Here is a 20,328-nt window from a genome sequence, read left to right on the forward strand (position 1 = left end):
ATCGTACCTGATTCCACCACCTCCTCTGGCAGTGGGCTCCAGGTACTCACTACCCTCTGTGTATAAAAACTTCCCTTGCACATCTCCTCTAAGCTTTGCGACTCACACCGTAAACCTATGTCCCCTAGTAATTGTCCCTTTGACCCTGGGAAAAAGCTTCTAACTATCTATTCTGTCCATGCCCCTCATCATTTTGTAGACTTCTAACAAGTCGCCCCTCAAACTCCTTTGTTCCAGTGAGAGCAAATCAAATTTATCCAACCTCTCCTCATAGCTAATGCCAGGCCTCATCCTGCATCCCCTCCAAAGCCTCCATATCCTTCTGGTAGTGTGGCGACCATAATTGAACACTGTATTCCAAGTGTGGCCTAACTAAAGTTCTACACAGCTTCTTCTTTATTATTATCATTGTCACAAGTAGACTTGTATTAACACTGCAACGAAGTTACTGTGAAAACTCCCAGTCGCCACACTCCGATACCTGTTTGGGTACACAGAACAGAATGTCTGTGCAGTTCTGTCCAGTTCGCCTAACAGCATGTCTTTCAGGACATGTGGGAGGAAACCGGAGTACCCGGAGGAAACCCATGCGGACGTGGGGAGAACGTACAGACTCAATACAGACAGTAACCCAAGCGTACCGTATGCCTTCTTGACTGCCTTCTACACCTGTGTTGCCACTTTCAGTGACACCTGTAGATCGGTACACCCAGATCCCTCTGCCTGTCAATACTCTTAAGGGTTCTGCCATTTACTGTATATTCACCACCTGCACTAGCTCACATTTATCCGTATTAAACTCCACCTGCCATCTCTCCACTTGATCTCGAACTGAGTCTCCAACCGATCTATATCCTGCTGTATCCTCTGACGGTCCTCATCATTATCCACAATTCCATCAAGCTTTGTGTCGTCGGCAAACTTACTGATCAGACCAGTTACATTTTCTTCCAAATCATTTATATATACTACGAACAGCAAAGGTCCCAGCACTGATCCCAGCACTACAGTGGTGTTCATTAAGAAACCGTTCCAGGTACTCACTACCCTCTGTGTATAAAAAAAAACTTTGTTCCATTGCTACCCTCTGTCTTCTATGACCTAGTCAGTTGTGTATCCATCTTGCCAGCTCACCTCTGATCCCATTCGACTTCACCTTTTGTACCAGTCTGCCATGAGGGACCTTGTCAAAGGCCTTACTGAAGTCCATATAGACCAACATCCACTGCCCTACCCTCATGAATCATCTTCGTCACTTCTTCGAAAAACTCGATCAAGTTAGTGAGACACGACCTCCCCTTCACAAAACCGTGCTGCCTCTCGCTGATACGTTCATTTACTTCCAAATGGGAGTAAATCGGGTGGCTGGTCCACCTGATTTAATTCCTTTTTGTCGACTTTGTAGAGGTTTGATACGACTGTAGGGCTTGCTTCTCCACTTCAAGAGTTAGCCACATCGCTGTGGATCTGGAGTCACATGTGGCCACACCAGGTCAGGATGTGAAAGAGACTCCAGGATGGTATGTTGACTCCCTGGTGCCAGGGTCCAGGATGTCTCAGAATGGGTAGCGGGCACCCTTAATGGGGGAGAGCAAACAGGCAGAGGTCGTGGTACATATTGGTACTAACGACATAGGCAGAAAGGGGGATGAGTTCCTGCAGTAGAAGTTCAGGAAGGTAGGCAGAAAGTTAAAAGATAGGACCTCAAGGGTTATAATCTCGAGATTACTCCCTGTGCCACGTGCCAGTGAGGCTAGAAATAGGAAGATAGAGCAGCTAAACTGCTGGTGTCGGAGGGAGGGTTTCAGTTATCTGGACCACTGAGTTCTTCCTGGGCAGGTGTGACCTGTATCAGAAGGACAGGTTGCATTTAAACTGAAGAGGCATAAATATCCTGGCCGCTAGGTTTGCTTATGTCACACGGGAGGGTTTAAACTAGTATGGCAAGGGGGTGGGTACTGGAGCAATAGTTCAGAAGGTGAAAAAACTGAGGGAGAACTAGGGAATAGGGCCAGTAAGGCTCTGAGGAAGTGCAGACAGGGAGATGTTGCTGAAAACGGCAGGACTGGTGGCCTGAAGTGTATATGTTTTAATGCAAGAAGTATAACAGGTAAGGCAGATGAACTTAGAGCTTGGATTAGTACTTAGAACTATGATGTTGTTGCCATTACAGAGACCTGGTTGAGGGAAGGACAGGATTGGCAGCTAAACGTTCCAGAATTTAGATGTTTCAGGTGGGATAGAGGGGGATGTAATAGGGGTGGAGGAGTTGCGCGACTGGTGAGGGAGAATATCACAGCTGTGTTGCGGGAGGACACCTTGGAGAGCAGCAAGGCTATATAGGTAGAGATCAGGAATAAGAAGGGTGCAGTCACAACGTTGGGGGTTTATTACAGGCCTCCCAACAGCCAGCGGGAGATAGAGGAACAGATAGGGAGACAGATTTTGGAAAGGAGTAAAAGGGTTGTTGTAATGGGAGACTTTAACTTCCCCAGTATTGACTGGGACTCACTTCATGCTGGGGGCTTGGACGGGGCAGAGTTTGTAAGGAGCATCCAGCAGGGCTTCTTAAAACAATATGTAGATAGTCCAACTAGGGAAGGGGCTGTACTGGACCTGGTATTCGGGAATGAGCCCAGCTAGGTGGTAGAAGTTTCAGTGGGGGAGCATTTTGGGAACAGTGACCACAATTCAGTAAGTTTTAAAGTGCTGCTGGACAAGTATAAGAGTGGTCCTCGGGTGAATGTGTTAAATTGGGGGAAGGCTAATTATAACAATATTCAGCGGGAACTGAAGCACATAGATTGGGGGCGGATGTTTGAGGGTAAATCAACATCTGACATGTGGGAGGCTTTCAAGTGTCAGTTCAACGGAATTCGGGACCGGCATGTTCCTGTGAGTAAGAAGGATAAATAGGCAAATTTTGGGAACATTGGATAACGAGAGATAATGTAGGCTTCGTCAAAAAGAAAAAGGAGGCATTTGTCAGGGCTAGAAGGCTGGGAACAGACAAAGCCTGTGTGGAATATAAGGAAAGTAGGAAGGAACTGAAGCAAGGAGTCAGGAGGGCTAGAAGGGGTCACGAAAAACCATTGGCAAATAGGGTTAAGGAAAATCCCAAGGCTTTTTACACGTGTATAAAAAGCAAGAGGGCGGCCAGGAAAGGGTTGGCCCACTGAAGGACAGGGGAGGGAATCTATGTGTGGAGCCAGAGGAAATGGGTGAGTTACTAAATGAGTACTTTGCATCTGTATTCACCAAAGAGAGGAATTGATGAGCCTTACGTCAGTGGTAGGGAGATTACTGGGGAGAATTCTTCGAGACAGGATCTACTCCCATTTGAAGCAAGTGGACGTATTAGTGAGAGGCAGCACTGTTTTGTGAAGGGAAGGTCCTGTCTCACTAACTTGATAGAGTTTTTTGAGGAGGTCACAAAGATGATTGATGCAGGTAGGGCAGTGGATGTTGTCTATATGGACTTCAGTAAGGCCTTTGACAAGGTCCCTCATGGCAGACTGGTACAAAAGGTGAAGTCACACGGGATCAGGGGTGAGCTGGCAAGGTGGATACAGAACTGGCTAGGTCATAGAAGGTAGAGAGTAGCAATGGAAGGGTGCTTTTCTGATTGGAGGGCTGTGACTAGTGGTGTTCCGCAGGGTTCAGTGCTGGGACCTTTGCTGTTCATAGTATATATCAATGATTTGGAGGAAAATGTATCTGGTCTGATTCTTAAGTTTGCGGGCGACACAAAGGTTGGTGGAATTATGGATAGCGATGAGGACTGTCAGAGGATGCAACAGGATTTAGATCGTTTGGAGACTTGGGCGGAGAGATGGCAGATGGAGTTTAATGCGGACAAATGTGAGGTAATGCATTTTGGAAGGTCTAATGCAGGTAGAGAATATACAGTGAATGGTAGAACCCTCCAGAGTATTGAAAGTCAGAGAGATGTAGGTGTACAGGTCCACAGGTCACTGAAAGGGGCAACACAGGTGGAGGAGGTAGTCAAGAAGGCATACACAGAGGGTAGTGGGTGCCTGGAACATGCTGCCGGAGGAGGTGGTGGAAGCAGAGACGATAGTGACGTTTAAGGGGCAACTTGACAAATACATGAATAGGAGGGGAATAGAGGGATAAGGATCCCTAAAGTGTAGAAGATTTTAGGTCAGATGAGCAGCATGGATGGCACAGGCTTGGAGGGCCGAAGGGCCTGTTCCTGTGCTGGACTTTTCTTGCTCTTTGAAGATACATTTCCTTCCCTCATGTCCATTAGTGAACCAGATGGGTTTTATGGCAATGGTTTCATAGAACATAGAACAGCACAGCACAGAACAGGCTCTTCGGCCCTCGATGTTGTGCCGACCAATGATCACCCTACTCAACCCCACGTATCCACCCTATACCCGTAACCCAAGAACACCCCCCCTTAACCTTACTTTTTAGGACACTACGGGCAATTTAGCATAGCCAATCCACCTAACCCGCACATCTTTGGACTGTGGGAGGAAACCGGAGCACCCGGAGGAAACCCACGCACACACGGGGAGGACGTGCAGACTCCGCACAGACAGTGACCCAAGCCGGAAATCGAACCTGGGACCCTGGAGCTGTGAAGCATTTATGCTAACCACCATGCTACCGTGCTGCCCACTGCTACCGCGCTGTTTCATGGTTGACATTGCCGGGACTAGCTTTTAATTACGAATTTATTAGTTCATAGAATCTGTGCAGTGCAGAAGGTGGCCATTCGGTCCATCGAGTCTGCACCCACCCTCTAAAAGAGCACACTTTCTTGACCCACGCTGCCATCCTATCCCCACAATCCTGTCACCCCACCTAACCTTTGGACACTAAGGGAAATATACCATGGCAAATCCACCTAACCTGCACATCTTTGGATGGTGGGAGGAAACTGGAGCACCCGGAGGAAACCCACACAGGCAAGGGGAGAATGTGCAAACTGCACACATTCACCCAAGGCTGGAATTGAACCCGGGCCCTTGTGCTCTGAGCCAACCACTGTGTCACCATGCCGCTCATTGACTGAATTGAATACATTGCTGCCAAATTGAATTTAAATTCCACCAGCTGCTGTGATGGCATTGAACCCAGAGTATTTGTCTGGGCTTTTGGATTACTAGTCCAGCCACATTACTATTACATTATCACCCCGAGGAGAATATTTTCTCTTGCTTCTCTCAGCCATGAGCAAACCCATCTTCCAGCTATCTCCCAATGAACTCGTCCAACTTGGTGCTACAAAAATGGTGCTACCAAACCACTCCTGATGGACCTTCAAACCCCCCACCCAGTGTGATTTGTGTGTCCTTGTCACCCTCTGTGTTTCTTCCAGTTGGTGTTCAACATGGAAGAGTAGTGATTCATCAGCTGAGGACAGGCAGTATGTCGAATCAGCAAGATGTTACCTTGCCTCATGCCATGAGGATTTATTGCATCTGGAGTTTCTAAAGTTTATTCATTTACGTGATGTGGGCATCACTGGCTAGGCCAGCATTTATTGCCCATCCCTAGTTGCCTTTCAGAAGGTGGTGGCAAGCTGCTTTCTTGAACCACTGCAGTCCCTGAGGTGTAAGTATACCCACAGTGCTGTTAGGGAGGGAGTTCCAGGATTTTGGCCCAGCAACAGTGAAGTAACGGTGATATATTTCCAAACCGTGGTGGTGAGTGACTTGGAGGGGAACCTTGCGGTGCTGGTTCGTAGGTCCATGGTTGTGGGTTCGGAATGTGCTGTCCTAGGAACCTTGCAGTTACTGCAGTGCATCTTGTGGATGGTCCACATGGCTGTCGGTGGAGGAAGGATTGCATGTTTGTGGCAGGGGGAGCAATTGAGCTTTGTTCTGGATGGTGTGGAGCTTCTCGAGTGTTGTTGGAGCTGCACTCATCCAGGCAAGTGGGGAGTATTCCATTATATGCCTGACTTGTGCCTTGTAGATGGTGACCAGGCTTTGGGAGTCAGGAGGTGAGTTATGCGCCGTAGCATTCCTAGCCTTTGACCTGCCCTGGTAGCCACAGTATTAATGTGGCTAGTCCAGTTTAGTTTCTGATCAGTGGTAACCCTCAGGATCTTGATTATTAGGGGATTCAGCGATGGTAATGCCATTGAATGTGAGGGGCGATGGTTAGATCCTCTCGTAGGAGATGGTCATTGCCTGGCACTTGTATGGCGCAAATGTAACTTGCCACTTGTCAGCCCAAGCCTGAATATTATCCAGGTCTTGCTGCATTTGGACATGGACTGCTTCATTATCTGAGGAATCGCGAATGATGCTGAACATTGTGCAGTGATCTGTGAGTCAAAGATCTGGAGGTAAAGTTATGGGATCCTTCTAGTGCCATTCCATCCTGAGTGGATACCACTGTGCTGCCACTTCTGCTGGGTTTGCCTTGTAAATTTATTTTGTATGAACCTTCAGTAATACTCAGGGATGATGTATTTCTTGGCCCTCTGATTGAAAAGCTACATTACAAGCAGATGGATCATTAATATTGGAGATGAAAGAAATCATTGTCCAACTGAGGCGGGTATGATTTTATTCATAGAACTGTTCTATCTTCTGCAGCATTTCTTCCATTTCCACATCAGTTGTAACCCCTTTCCCAGTCCCGATTTATATTTAAAAAAAATACTTCCACAGGATACTGGCCAATGGTTTTTAAATTAAAAGATTAAAGTGTAAAAAAATTAAGCTAATGTTCGGGCAGCACGGTGGCACTGCGCTGAGGTCCCAGGTTCGATCCCAGCTCTGGGTCACTGTCTGTGTGGAGTTTGCACATTCTCCCTGTGTTTGCGTGAGTTTCGCCCCCACAACCCAAAGATGTGCAGGCTAGGTGGATTGGCCACTCTAAATTGCCCTGAATTGGTAAAAATTAATTGGGTACTCTAAATTTAAAATAAATCAAGTTAATGTCCTTGAACTGCAGGTTTCTAATTGCCTCCATTTGGAATTCTGTGGAAAAGAGGTACATCTTGTGTTTGGTACCCGAGTACCCTGAGGTGATTACTTCAGAATGTGAGCAGAACAGAATGTCTGTTACCAGTTACATTCGGTAAATGTGGCATCCTTCTGGAAGCAGGCAGGAAGGGCTGAACAATGCTTTCTATGTTGCTGGCAGTACACTTTCATTTATTGGAATGCAGTATTGATTCTTCAGTTTCATTGACTTTAGCTCCCCATTGGCCGTCAGTGTGTCAGCCATTACCGACGCCTGCATCGATATTGTGTGTTCTCACATGAAGAGCTGATCTGTAAGATGGCAGCTGATCCCGAGAGTTTGGATGTTGAGTTGGCTGCTGCTGTCTACAAGGAGATGGTGACCATGATTGAGGAGGAGACGCAGCTGAGAAAGGCAGCCTTTCAAATGGTATGTAAGGATGTATAGAATGATAGAATGATGCAGTATATTGTTGGGTCTGGTAGCATAATGGTTATATTCCGATACTCATAATCCAGAGTCTTGGACCAAAGGTCCAGAAAGTTCAAATTCTACCATGGCAGCTGGGAAATTTAAATTAAATTAATGCAAAAAGATATTGAACAAAAAATTAATATTAGTAATGGCTGCCATGAAACCACTGGATTCTCCAACAATCTGTCTGATTCACGAATATCTTTTCGGCAGCAAATTCGCCACTTTACCAAGCCTGGCCCTGCAGTGTGGTTGAGTCTTAACTGACCTATGAAATGCCCGAGCAAACCACACAATAGTATCAATCCACTACAAAAAAAATAAGAATAGAGAAGCCGATGACCCCTCCTGCATGGACCTAGGACATGACAAAGGCATGCTCCGCTCAGTCAACCGTGCAATTCTGGAACTTTTGCAGAAATTTAGAGCTATCGCTCAGACCAGTCATACAAAAACCTGACAATCATACTCATCGAATGATACCTTAAAGACAATGTACCAGATCAATCCATTCCGAGCCCTGACTATGTCCCGTCCAGACCCACCAGAAGTTGCTCCTCAGTGAACAATAAGACAGAGTAAGTGGAGTCCTTAACTTTGATTTCATGTTAAGTAATGGGTTAAGAGACATTCCAATTCGTTGTCTCATTTATGCTGAGCATCCAATAATTGACACTGATATCTAAAGGGGCTTCAGGTGGCCCTTGTGTCAGGTGATGTGATGTTAATAGTTTTGTGCAACGTCTGTTGAAGGAATTAAAGGTGTTTTGTGGAAAAGCAGCAGAACCTTTGACTCTTTATACGACAGCAGCTAAACGTCTAACAAATGGTAGCAGAGGATGGTGGCTGTGCAAGTGTGAAGGGTTGAAAGATACAACTTTTCAAGACCAAAGCAAGGAGTGAGTGAGAAAAAAAAGAAACCAAAGATATGGCTGAACCGAGGTTAAAGGTGGCCGGATATGACTACCCCCCCCCCCCCTTATTTTCTGAAAGGGGATCGTATGATCAATGGAGAAGTGCAGTAGTTATATGGACTAAGGTAACTTGCGAAAGAGAAAACAAGGTATGGCATTGGCTCTTTCTTTACCTTATGACAGTAAAATCCGAAGCAAAGTGTTTTCTGAGCTGGAATTGAAAGAGTTAGACTCAGAAGAAGGTCTGGAGGCTCTATTACGTTACGTGGATAAGATTTATAAAAAGGATGACTTGTTAAGTGCGTATGAAGCATGGTCGGATTTTGATAGGTTCTGGAAAATAGAGGAATTCTCCATGGAAGACTATATAATGGAATTTGGCAGACTATATAAAAGGCTGCAAAAACACAAGCTGGAATTTCTACAGTCAGTATTGGCCTTTAAATTACTTGACTGTGCTAGAGTCAGCAATATGAATAGGCTCCTGGTTTTGACAGGAGTTCAGTTTGCGGATAAGGATATCTTATTCGATCAGATGACAGAAGCTTTAAAAAAGTTTTTGGGAAAACATTCGATTCCGACAGCTTCGATGACCCAAATAGGTCAGCCTCCAATAAAGCAGAATATGGAAGACACACTGCTAACAGATGGCGAAATTGCACAGCTGTAAACAGGTTCCAAGATCATAGAGGGAGATCGGGACCCAGAAAGTATGAAGACAGAAACCCAGTTAGAACCTACAACAGGAAGATGAACCCCAGAAATGCCCGGGGTATGATAAATCGATGTTTTTGATGTGACTCTCAATACCATTATGCTTTCAACTGCCCAACACGTTAAAATAGGGTGTTTGAAGCTACACATGACACAGAAGAGCTGGAAGAGGAAAAAGATAATGACCAGAAAGAAGGCATTGTCCTATTAACAAGCAGTTTTACACCGGCAATGTGGGTGTTGGTTACAGAATCGTTCAATTGTGCTGTATTGGACAGTGGCTGCACATCTACTGTGTGTGGGATTGACCGGTTAAAATATTACTTGGACTCCTCGAGTACTGAAAATCGTAACAAGGTTAAGGAATTTGAAAGTTCCACAAGTTTCAGGGTTGGGGATGATAATACTCTGAAGTCGCTGAAAAGAGTGGTGATCCCTTGCAATATTGCCGGACTGAATCATTTCATTAGCATGGATGTTGTATCAAAGATACCTTTTGCTTCTGAGCAGACCGTCGATGAAGAAAGCACACATGAAACTGGATATGGAACAGGATGAGGCAACAGTTTTTGGAAGGACGGTGGACTTACAATTTACAGTCAGGACACTATTGTATTCCATTACTGCCAAATAATATTTCAAGTACAGTTGTTAAGGATGTGTTAACGGCAGTTGAAAATGGGACTTTAGCTGATAAAAAGCTTGTATTAAAACTGCATAGGCAATTTGCGCATCAGTCTCCTCGAGGCTGAAAAATTTGTCAAAAGGTTGCAGGGGTAAGGGATGACGACTATACTAAACTGATAGAACAGATTAGTGATCGCTGTGAAGTACAGAAGGACACCAGTACGACCGATAGTAACCTTACCTTTGGCCAAGGACTTTAACGACATTGTGGCCATGGACCTTAAGATCTGGGGTAAAGCCAATAATATATTTATTTTGCATTTTGTAGATTTAGCAACCAGATTTAGTCAATCAACAATTGTACGAAGTAAAGAAAAGAGCGTAATTCTGGATCAAATCGTGGAAAAATGGATAAGGACAGGAATAGGCCCACCGGCAAAATTCCTTATGGACAATGGGGGAGAATTTGCTAATGATGAGTTTAGGGATATGTGTGAAATGTGAAGATCACAGTTATGAATACGGCTGCGGAAAACCCATTTAGTAATGGTGTGTGTGAAAGAAACTATGCGGTAATAGATGACATGCTCCGGAAAATTTTGGCGGATAGACCAAACTGCAAGTTAATTTCAGCTTTAACGTGGGCAGTACATGCAAAGAATTCATTGCAGATGGTTGGGGGCTATAGTCCCTATCAATTAGTGTTTGGTAGAAACCCTAAAATTCCGTCCATCTCAGATGACCAGCTTCCAGCTTGGAAAGGGACTACAATTAGCTCTGCCTTTGCTGAGCATTTAAATGCATTACATAGCAGTAGAAAAGCTTTTTTGGAAGCCAAAATCTCTGAAAGAATTCGCAGAGCTTTAAGGCATAATGTACGGCCATCAGATGCCGTTTTTCAGCAGGAGACATGGTATACTATAAGAGAGACAATTCTAATGAATGGAAAGGCCCAGGTAAGATCATTGGCATAGATGGCAAAACAATTATTTTGCAACATGGTAATCAAACTGTTATGGTGCATTCATCAAGGATAATGGCTACAGATTTAAAATGTTCAAATTTAGACAGAGCAGACAGACATGACGAGGAACTAGAGTCATCTGGTACGCACATGTTACAGAATTATGAGGACCAGTTAACTGATATAGACAGGGTTTCTGTAGAGGAACACAACACTTCTGATGAATCAGAACAGGCCATTTTTCCGAAAGGGCGAATGCCAAAAGTTGGTACAAAAGTGACATACTTGCCTGAAGGGTCTAGTCAATGGAAGGATGCAACTGTTATTAGTAGAGCAGGGAAGGCCACTGGAAAGTATAAACATTGGTTGAATGTACAGCATTCAGGGGAGGGAGTCAAGACAATGGATTGGGAAAACAAAGTTCAAAATGGAGGGCACAGAAATGCAGTGCCTGTTGAGATAGGACATCGGATAGTGAAGAGGTCCGCAGGGAAAGGTCGAGAAATATTGAAAGGACATCCCACAGCGGAACGGAAAGATCAAGCAGTAGCAGTACTGACGAGATACCAGGCGAGAGAGGGGACGTAGTTTATCAAGATCTCGGAACATGAGTAAGACTACGAATAGGAGTAGAAGCACACATGCGCGTGAGATTTTGGCGGCTTCCAATAAATTAGGTGAAAAAGTTATCAAAAGATGCCAAACAGCAAGAATTGCATAGTTGGAGTGAATTTGGGGTATACACGGAAGTACCGGATAGGGGACAAAGAGCTCTATCCCACAGATGGATTTGCACGGAAAAGGTTCTTCCAGATGGACCTTATGAGGCAAAGGCCAGGCTTGTGGCAAGGGGATTTGAAGAAAACTTAGAAGATCAGGATTGAAGGGTAGATTCACCTCCAGCAGGAAAGGTTATTTTTAATATCTTCTTGGCTCTATTAGCCACAAAGGCATGGGAATGCAAATCTATAGATATAAAAGCTGCCTTTTTGCAGGGGCATCAGCTGCAGAGAGACATTTTTCTCCATCCTCCTAAAGAAGCAGCTAACACAGAAGGGGTACTCTGGAAGTTGAACACGTGTATATGGATTAAATGATGCGTCTGGAGTCTGTTTTTTTTTCGGTAAGGTCAGTTTTGTTAAAGTTAGCCAGTTGAAAGCGGATCCGGCAATATTTTACTGGCACTATAAAGGAAATCTTTCTGGCTTCTTCATGATGCATGTCGATGATTTTTTGTGGGGTGGGATTAGTGATTTTGAAGCTATTGTAATCTCTGGTTTGAGGAAAGAATTCCGGGTTGGAAGTCAGGCTTCCGGTGCATTTAAATATATTGGACTAGAAATCGAACAGACCAAGTTAGGGGCAACTTTATGTCAGCAATCTTATTTGGAAAGCATCAGCCCAATAGCAATTAATCGTGGCCGGGTTTCACAAAAAGACGCAGTGGTTTCAAAGATGGAAAAAGAGCAACTGCAAAGTTTAATTGGGCAACTGAATTGGTTAGGTAGACAGACTAGACCGGACGTGAGTTTTGATGTCTTAAGAGTTGAGTCGAAAAATGAATGATCCCAAAGTGGAAGATATAAGAGCAAATAAAGCGTTGCTCAAACTAAAAATGCAGCAGTGTGTTTTGAGGTCCTGTTTTTAGGTGACCGTAGGCACTTGAAACTCATAGTTTATAGTGATGTGTCCTATGCACATTTATGTGATAGGGTTTCAAGCGCAGGAGGTTTTATAATTTTCCTTTTGAGGAACAATGGTAAATGTTGCCCTCTTGTGTGGGAAACAAAGAAAATAAGGAGTGGGCAAAAGCACTTTGGCTGCTGAGACGTTAAGTGTTGTAGAGACGGTGGATATGGCCTTTTATACATCTCAGATACGGATATTGACAGACATTTTAGGATTAGGGAATTTGGGAAATATACATATTGAATGTCACAGTCACATTGACAATAAATCCTCATGGGAAAATGTGCACTCTACAAAAAGTGTCAATGAAAAAAGGTTAAGGATAGACATCGCAAGTTTGAAGCAAATGTTGCACAGAGGGGGGATAGCAAAAATTAAATGGGTTGACAGTAGCTATCAATTGTCAGACTGTTGTACAAAAAGAGGGGCTAGTTCACAGAAACTTTTGGATATTGTTAAAGAAGGGCACCAGTTTCTGTAACTGTTTTTCTTCTTCCAAAAATGAAAAAAGGGGGGGATTTGTGTGTGTATTTTTGAGTTTCTTGTAACTTTGTTTCACCTAATTATTTTTTTCCTCCAAGGAAGGGGAGACGGTTAAGTAATGGGTTAAGAGACATTCCAATTAGTTGTCTCAATTATATTAAGCATCCAATAATTGACACTGATATGTAAAGGGGCTTTAGGTGACCCTTGTGTCAGGTGATGTGATGTCAAAAGTTTTGTGCAGCGTCTGTTGAAGGAATTAAAGGTGTTTTGTGGAAAAGCAGCAGAACTTTTGACTCTTTATACTACAGCAGCTAAATGTCTTAACACTTCAGACCCCATAAAGTTTCATGGCATCAGGCCAAACATGGGCAAGGAAACCTATTGGTTACAACCTGCTGCATTCCACCAGCTGCTGCCCCGAGCTTTTCTATGTTGAAAAACACTTGGAAGAAGCAACGAGGGAAGCAAGGGCACAGAATGTACTCTGGGTGAGGGATCACAGTCTCCATCATTAAGAGAACTCAATAGCACAATTACTGACAAGAGTTGCCAAGCTCTGAAGAGCAAAGCTGCCAGACTGGGCAGGCAGCACGTGGTGAGAGATGAACATGAGGGGTAATCCTACTTGACCTTGTTACCACAAATCTGTCTGAGCTGCTTTGACATATGATGGAAATGACCACAGCATAATCCTTGTGGAGACCAAGTACTGTCTTCTCACTGAGGCCACCCTCCACTACTATTCCTAATGGGAACAGATTCCGGTCAGATGACTGAAAACAGCTCTTCTGACTATATTTGGACCAAGGCTGTAATGGGATCAGAGTCTGTACTTACTGACGCAAACTGCATTAGTTAACAAGTTATTGTTAAATGAACAAGAGCCGAGGACGGTGGAAAGATTCATAAAAGTAGGAGTAGGCCATCTGGTCCCTCGAGCCTGCCCTGCCATTCAATGAGACCATGGCTGATCTTTTGTGAACTCGGCTCCACTTACCGGCTCGAACACCATAACCCTTAATCCCTTTATTCTTCGAAAAATTATCTATCTTTACCTTAAAAACATTTAATGAAGGAGCCTCAACTGCTTCACTTGGCAAGGAATTCCATAGATTCACAACCCTTTGGGTGAAGAAGTTCCTCCTGAACTCAGTCCTAAATCTACTTCCCCTTATTTTGAGGCTATGCCCCCTAGTTCTGCTTTCACCCGCCAGTGGAAACAACCTGTCCGCATCTATCCTATCTATTCCCTTCATAATTTTAAATCTTTCTATTAGATCCCCCCTCATCCTTCTAAATTCCAACGAGTACAGTCCCAGTCTACTCAACCTCTCTTCGTAATCCAACCCCTTCAGCTCTGGGATTAACCTAGTGAATCTCCTCTGCACACCCTCCAGGTGAACAGTGAACAGACTCAAAAACAGCTTCTTCCCCACTGTCACCAGACTCCTAAATGACCCTTTTATGGACTGTCCTCATTAACACTACACCCTGTCTGCTTCATCCGATGCCAATGCTTATGTAGTTACATTGTATATCTTGTGTTGCCCTATTATGTATTCTCATGTATTTTCTTGAATTCTGTTCAATTCCCTTTTCTTCCCATGTACTGAATGATCTGTTGAGCTGCTTGCAGAAAAATACTTTTCACTGTACCTCGGTACACGTGACAATAAACAAATCCAATCCAATCCAATCCAGCGCCAGTACGTAATTTCTCAAGTAAGGATACCAAAACTAAACACGCTACTCCAGGTGTGGCCTCACAAACACCTTATACAATTGCAACATAACCTCCCTCGTCTTAAACTCCATCCCTCTAGCAATGAAGGACAAAATTCCATTTGCCTTCTTAATCACCTGTTGCACTTGTAAACCAACCTTCTGTGACTCATGCACTAGCACACCCAAGTCTCTCTGAGCAGCGGCATGCTTTAATATTTAATCATTTAAATAATAATCCCGTTTGCTGTTATTCCTACCAAAATGGATAACCTCACATTTGTCAATATTGTATTCCAATGCGCGCGGGGGGACAGCAGTCCCTGTGGAATCCTGGCAGGGGGAGCAGTCCCTGTGGAATCCTGGCAGGGGGAGCAGTCCCTGTGGAATCCCGGCAGGGGGAGCAGTCCCTGTGGAATGCTGGCGGGGAGAGCAGTCCCTATGGAATGCTGGCGGGGAGAGCAGTCCCTGTGGAATCCTGACGGGGGGAGCAGTCCCTGTGGAATGCTGGCGGGGGCAGCAGTCCCTATGGAATGCTGGCGGGGAGAGCAGTCCCTATGGAATGCTGGCGGGGAGAGCAGTCCCTGTGGAATGCTGGCGGGGAGAGCAGTCCCTATGGAATGCTGGCGGGGAGAGCAGTCCCTGTGGAATCCTGACGGGGGGACCAGTCCCTATGGAATGCTGGCGGGGGCAGCAGTCCCTGTGGAATGCTGGCGGGGGCAGCAGTCCCTGTGGAATGCTGGGGGCAGCAGTGGGGGGTGGGGTATGTGGAGGGGGGTGGGGTATGTGTTTGGTGGTGGCATCGTGCTGGAGCTGGTGAAAGTTGCAGAGGCTGGTGGGCTGAAAAGTGAGGACAAGAAGGAGCCTATTGTTGTTCCGGGGGGGAGGGGAATGTGTGAGGGCAGAGGTACAGGAGATGAGTTGAACCGAGTTGAGTGCCCTGTCAACCACAGTGGGGGCGGGGGGGGAGGGGTGCGCAAGGGGCTCAGTTAAGGAAGCAGGCAGACGTGTCAGAAGTGCCATCAATTATGAAATAAATTTTGCTTGATACGGATCGACTTCCATTATTTTTATGATCATTGAGAGTATACTGATGTGGCAGTAATTGTCAGACTGGTGGTTAAGCACTGTTGCTTCACAGCACCAGTGACCTGGGTTCGATTCCGACTTTGGCTGACTGTGTGGCACATTGTCCCCGTATCTGCGTGGGTTTCCTCCGGGTGCTCTGGTTCCCTCCCATCAAAGATGTACAAGTTAGGTGGATTGGACATGCTAAATTGCCCCTTAGTGTCCAAAGGTTAATTGGGGTTGCAGGATTACTGCAATGGAGTGGGCCTGGGTGAGGTGCTCTTTCAGAGTGTTGGTGCAGACTCAGTGGGCTGAATGACCACCACCTGCTCTGCAGTTCTATTCTATGGACAGGATGTACGGGTAGATGCCAGTAGTGTCGCTCCACTGGAACAATTTGGCTACTGACATGGATTTCCTCAGTACTGCAACCAGATATTATTAGGGCCCATAGGCCTTGCTGTATTCACTGGCATCAGCCAGTTCTTGGATTGAATTGGATTGAAGTCTGGCATCTGTTCCCTAGCCATGGACATCCCTCTTCCTAGCAACTGTTTATGGCTAAATCAGACTGTTCACATCCTTAGTCATATTTGGCTCTGAGGTGAGCTCATCACAAGAGAGCATATTTCCACCTGTATGACATTGCTGGAATCTGAGCTCCTCTGCTGAAACCCTCACCCATAGTTTTGTTATCTCTGAACTTGATTGTTCGAATGCACACCTGGCTCGCGTCCCACATTACACCCTCCTGCTGGCTGGGTCCTTGCACCTTGAGCAGAATTTGGTTGACGTGATCTGGGACCTGTCCACTGCTTGGAGAGCTAGTGGGTGCCCACGTCACCTTTCCAGGTGACCCTCTCAAGACTAGATTGGATGGGAATGAGAAGGTAGCGGGATCTCCACTCCACACCCACCCTCCTGATCAGACAGCAGCCCAGCCACCCCGAGCTTCCAGATTCACCTCACGGAGGAGGCATTCCATTCCATCTGATATCTCCCACCACTCCATGCTTGCCTTGAGTTTGAAATCCTTCTCCTCGTTTTCCAATTTCTTCATGCTCTCACTCCTCCCTTTCTCTAACCTTCTCCGCTCACTAAAACCTTTCAAGGTGTCTGTACTCCTTTAATTCTAGCTTTTAAAAATAATGATAGGTTCAACACTTTCATCAAGAAGGCTAAGAGGAGATTTTATCGAGCCATTTAAATTCACGAAGGCTTGGGTCGAATAAATAGGAAAGGTCTGCATTGGCCAAAGGGTCACTGGAGGGCACCGATGTAAGATGAGTGGTAAAAGAAATTTATAGAGAACGTTTTACCCAGAGTGTTGTGATGGTCTGGAATGCACTGCCTGGGAGGGTGGTAGAGGCGGGATGCCTCACATCCTTCAGAAAGTACCCGGATGAGCACTTGCCATGCCATAACATTCAAGGCTATGGGCCAAGTGCTGACAGTGGGTTTAGGTGGGCAGATCATGGCCTTTCATGCATCAGTGCAAATTTGATCGGTTGAAGGACTTCTTCTGCACTGTAGTATTCTGTGATTTTGTGAGAGATTTTGTCAATACAATGAGAAGTTGGGATTTGGATAGGATGATGGATCGTAACCTTCAAAAAGGGAATTCGATAAATATTTGAAGGATATGGGAGACGGAAAAATAACAGATAAATGGGACCAAAACCAGAAAATGCTTAAAATATTCAGCAGGCTTGACCTCTGAGGAAAGAGAAACAAGTTGATGACATTTCTGATGAGGATTGAGTAACTCAAACTGAAAGTCCATGACATGGTGTGGGCCGTCAGTAGCAGCAGAACTGTATCCAACCAGAATTTATAACTTCACTCAATTTTCTGTTGAGCCAGGGAATCAACACTGGTTTATAATTTCCTGGATTATCCTTGCTGCCCTTCTGAAACAAAGGAACAACATTAGGTATTCTCCAGTCCTCTGGGACCTCACCTGTAGCCAATAAGGATACAACTATTTCAGTCAAGGCCCAACAATTTCCTCCCAGTATTTTGGAGTTTATCCTATCGGGTCCTGGGGAATTATCTACCGTAATGTTTTTCAAGACCCCCAACACCACCTCCTTTTTGATCTCAGTGTGAGCCAGGCTATCTACACACCCTTCCCCAGACTCATCTTCCACCAAGCCCTTCTCTTTGGTGAATACTGATGCAAAGTACTCATTTGGTACCTCACCCATTTCCTCTGGCTCCACACATAGATTCCCTTGACTATCCTTCAGTGGGCCAACCCTTTCCCTGGCTACCTACTGCTCTTTTTATACGTATAAAATGCCTACTTCCTACTTTGCTTATATTCCTCACAGGCTTTGTCTGTTCCCATCCTTCCAGCCCTTAGGAATGCTTCCTTTTTCTTTTTGACTCGGCTCACAATATCTCTTGTTATCCAAGATTCCTGAAACTTGCCACACTTATCCTCCTTCCTCACAGGAACATGCTGATCCTGAATTCATATTAACTGACTTTCGAAAACCTTCCACGTGCACGACGTTGATTTATCAGCCTCTAATCTAGATTATTCATTCCTGCTTAATATTGTTGTAATTGACCTTCCCCCTTGTAATTTAGCACCGTCACCTGAGGATTACACTTATCATTATCCGACAAAACCTTACAAGGTAGTGCATTATTGGCACTGTTCCCTAAATGCTCCCCTACTGAAACTTCGACCACCTGGTCAGTCTTATTCCCCAAAACCAGGTCCAATACAGCCCCTTGCCTAGTTGCACTGTCCACATATTGTTTCAAAAAGCCCTTCTGGATGCTCCTTTCAAAGCCAGCCCCATCCAAGCCCCCAGCACGAAGTTAGTCCCAGTCAATAGATGGGAAATTAAAATCACCCACCACGGCAATCCTGTTGCTTTTATAGCTTTCCAAAATCTGCCGACATATCTGTTCCTCTATTTCATGCTGGCTGTTGGGAGGCCTGTAGTAAACCCCCAACATTGTGACTGCACCTTTCCTATTCCTGAGCTCTACCCATAACTGCCTCGCTGTATGAGCCCTCTGAGGTGTCTTTCCGCAGTACAGCATCATGCATGCCAAGAGATGATATCAGACCAAGCTAAAGTTACAGACTAGCGTTACAGACTCGTCGGTTGTGGCAAGGCTTAAACAACATAACTGGCTACAAAGCAATGCTGAGCAGAATCTCCAGCAACAGCGAACCCCCTCCCAATGAACTCGATGCAGTCTATGCTCGGTTCGAGCAGGAAACCATCAAACTTCTGTCACTGCCCCAGCAGCCCTGGACACACCCATACTTACCATCACATACTCAGAGGTTAAATCGATCTTCTTGAAAGTGAACCTCCGGAAGGCAACGGGGCTGGACGGGGTCCCTGGTCTTGCATGGACCAGCTGCAGATGTGCTCGGGGACATCTTGAACCTCCTCCTATTCCATTCAAATCGTTCCACCATTATACCAGTGCCAAAGAAGAACCAGGCATGTTGCCTCAATGACTTTCGTCCGGTGGCCTTTACATCAATCGTAATGAAGTGCTATGAGCGCTTGGTCATGAGGCACATAAACTCCATACTCCCAGAATGATTAGATCCAATGTACTTTGCATACCGCCGCAACAGGTCCACAGCAGACGCCATCTCCCTGGCTCTACACATCCCTGGAGCACCTCGACTACAAGGACTCCTACGTCAGACTCCTATTTATTGACTACAGCTCCGCCTTCAACACCATAATCCCAGCCAAGCTCATATCAAAGCTCTAAAACCTAGGACTTGGCTCCTCACTCTGCAACAGGATCCTCAACGTTCTGAACCATAGACTACAATCAATAAGGATTGTAAACAACAACACCTCCCCCACAGTAGTCCTCAATACCGGGGCCCCACAAGGCTGTGTACCTAGCCCCCTACTATATTCTCTCTATACACATGACTTTGTAGCAAAATTTGGCTCCAACTCCATCTACATGGTTGCTGACGACATGACCGTAGCGGGTAGGATCTTTGAACAATTATGAGTCAGAATATAGGAGGGAGTTGGAGAACCTAGTGGAGTTGTGTAACAACAACAATCTCTCTCTCAATGTCAGCAGAACGAAAGAGCTGGTCATTGACTTCAGGAAACAAAGTATTGTACACCCCTGTCTGCATCAACGTCCAAGGTGGAGATGGTTGACAGCTTCAAATTCTTAGGTGTGCACATCACCAAAAGTCCTGGTCCACCCACGTCAATACTATGACCAAGAAAGCACAACAGAGCCTGTATTTCCTCAGGAAACTAAGGAAATTCGACATGTCCGCATTGACTCTTCCCAACTTTTACAGGAGCCCCATAGAAAGCATCCTATTTGGCTGCATCACAGCCCAGTATGGCAACTGCTTGGCCCAAGACCATAAGAAACTGCAGAGAGTCGTGAAAACCGCCCAGTCCATCACACAAACCCAACTCGCATCCATTGACTCTTATCTACACCTCCCACTGCCTTGGGAAAGCGGGCAGCATAATCAATGATCCCTCCCACTTGGCTTACTCACTCTTCCAACTCCTTCCATTGGGCAGGAGATACACGGGTTTGAGAACACTCACAAACAGATTCATAAACAGCTTCTTCCCCACTGCTACCAGACTCCTAAACGACCCTCTAATGGACTGATCTGATCACACATCTTCTCTACTGAGTAGGACTGCACTCCTGTATGCTTCATCCGATGCCTGTGTACAT

General features: G+C 45.4%; 1 protein-coding gene across 1 annotated transcript in view; it reads left to right on the forward strand.

Annotated features, from left to right (window-relative positions):
- kdm5a (lysine (K)-specific demethylase 5A) overlaps positions 1-20,328 on the forward strand; it is a 299,634-nt gene that overhangs the window by 168,332 nt on the left and 110,974 nt on the right. The window contains exon 15 of the mRNA XM_038780318.1: positions 7,189-7,383. Coding sequence (XP_038636246.1) covers positions 7,189-7,383 — 195 coding nt within the window. The remainder of the gene's footprint in view (positions 1-7,188; positions 7,384-20,328) is intronic.

This window comes from Scyliorhinus canicula, chromosome 20 (assembly GCF_902713615.1).
Source record: "Scyliorhinus canicula chromosome 20, sScyCan1.1, whole genome shotgun sequence".
NCBI lineage: Eukaryota > Metazoa > Chordata > Chondrichthyes > Carcharhiniformes > Scyliorhinidae > Scyliorhinus > Scyliorhinus canicula.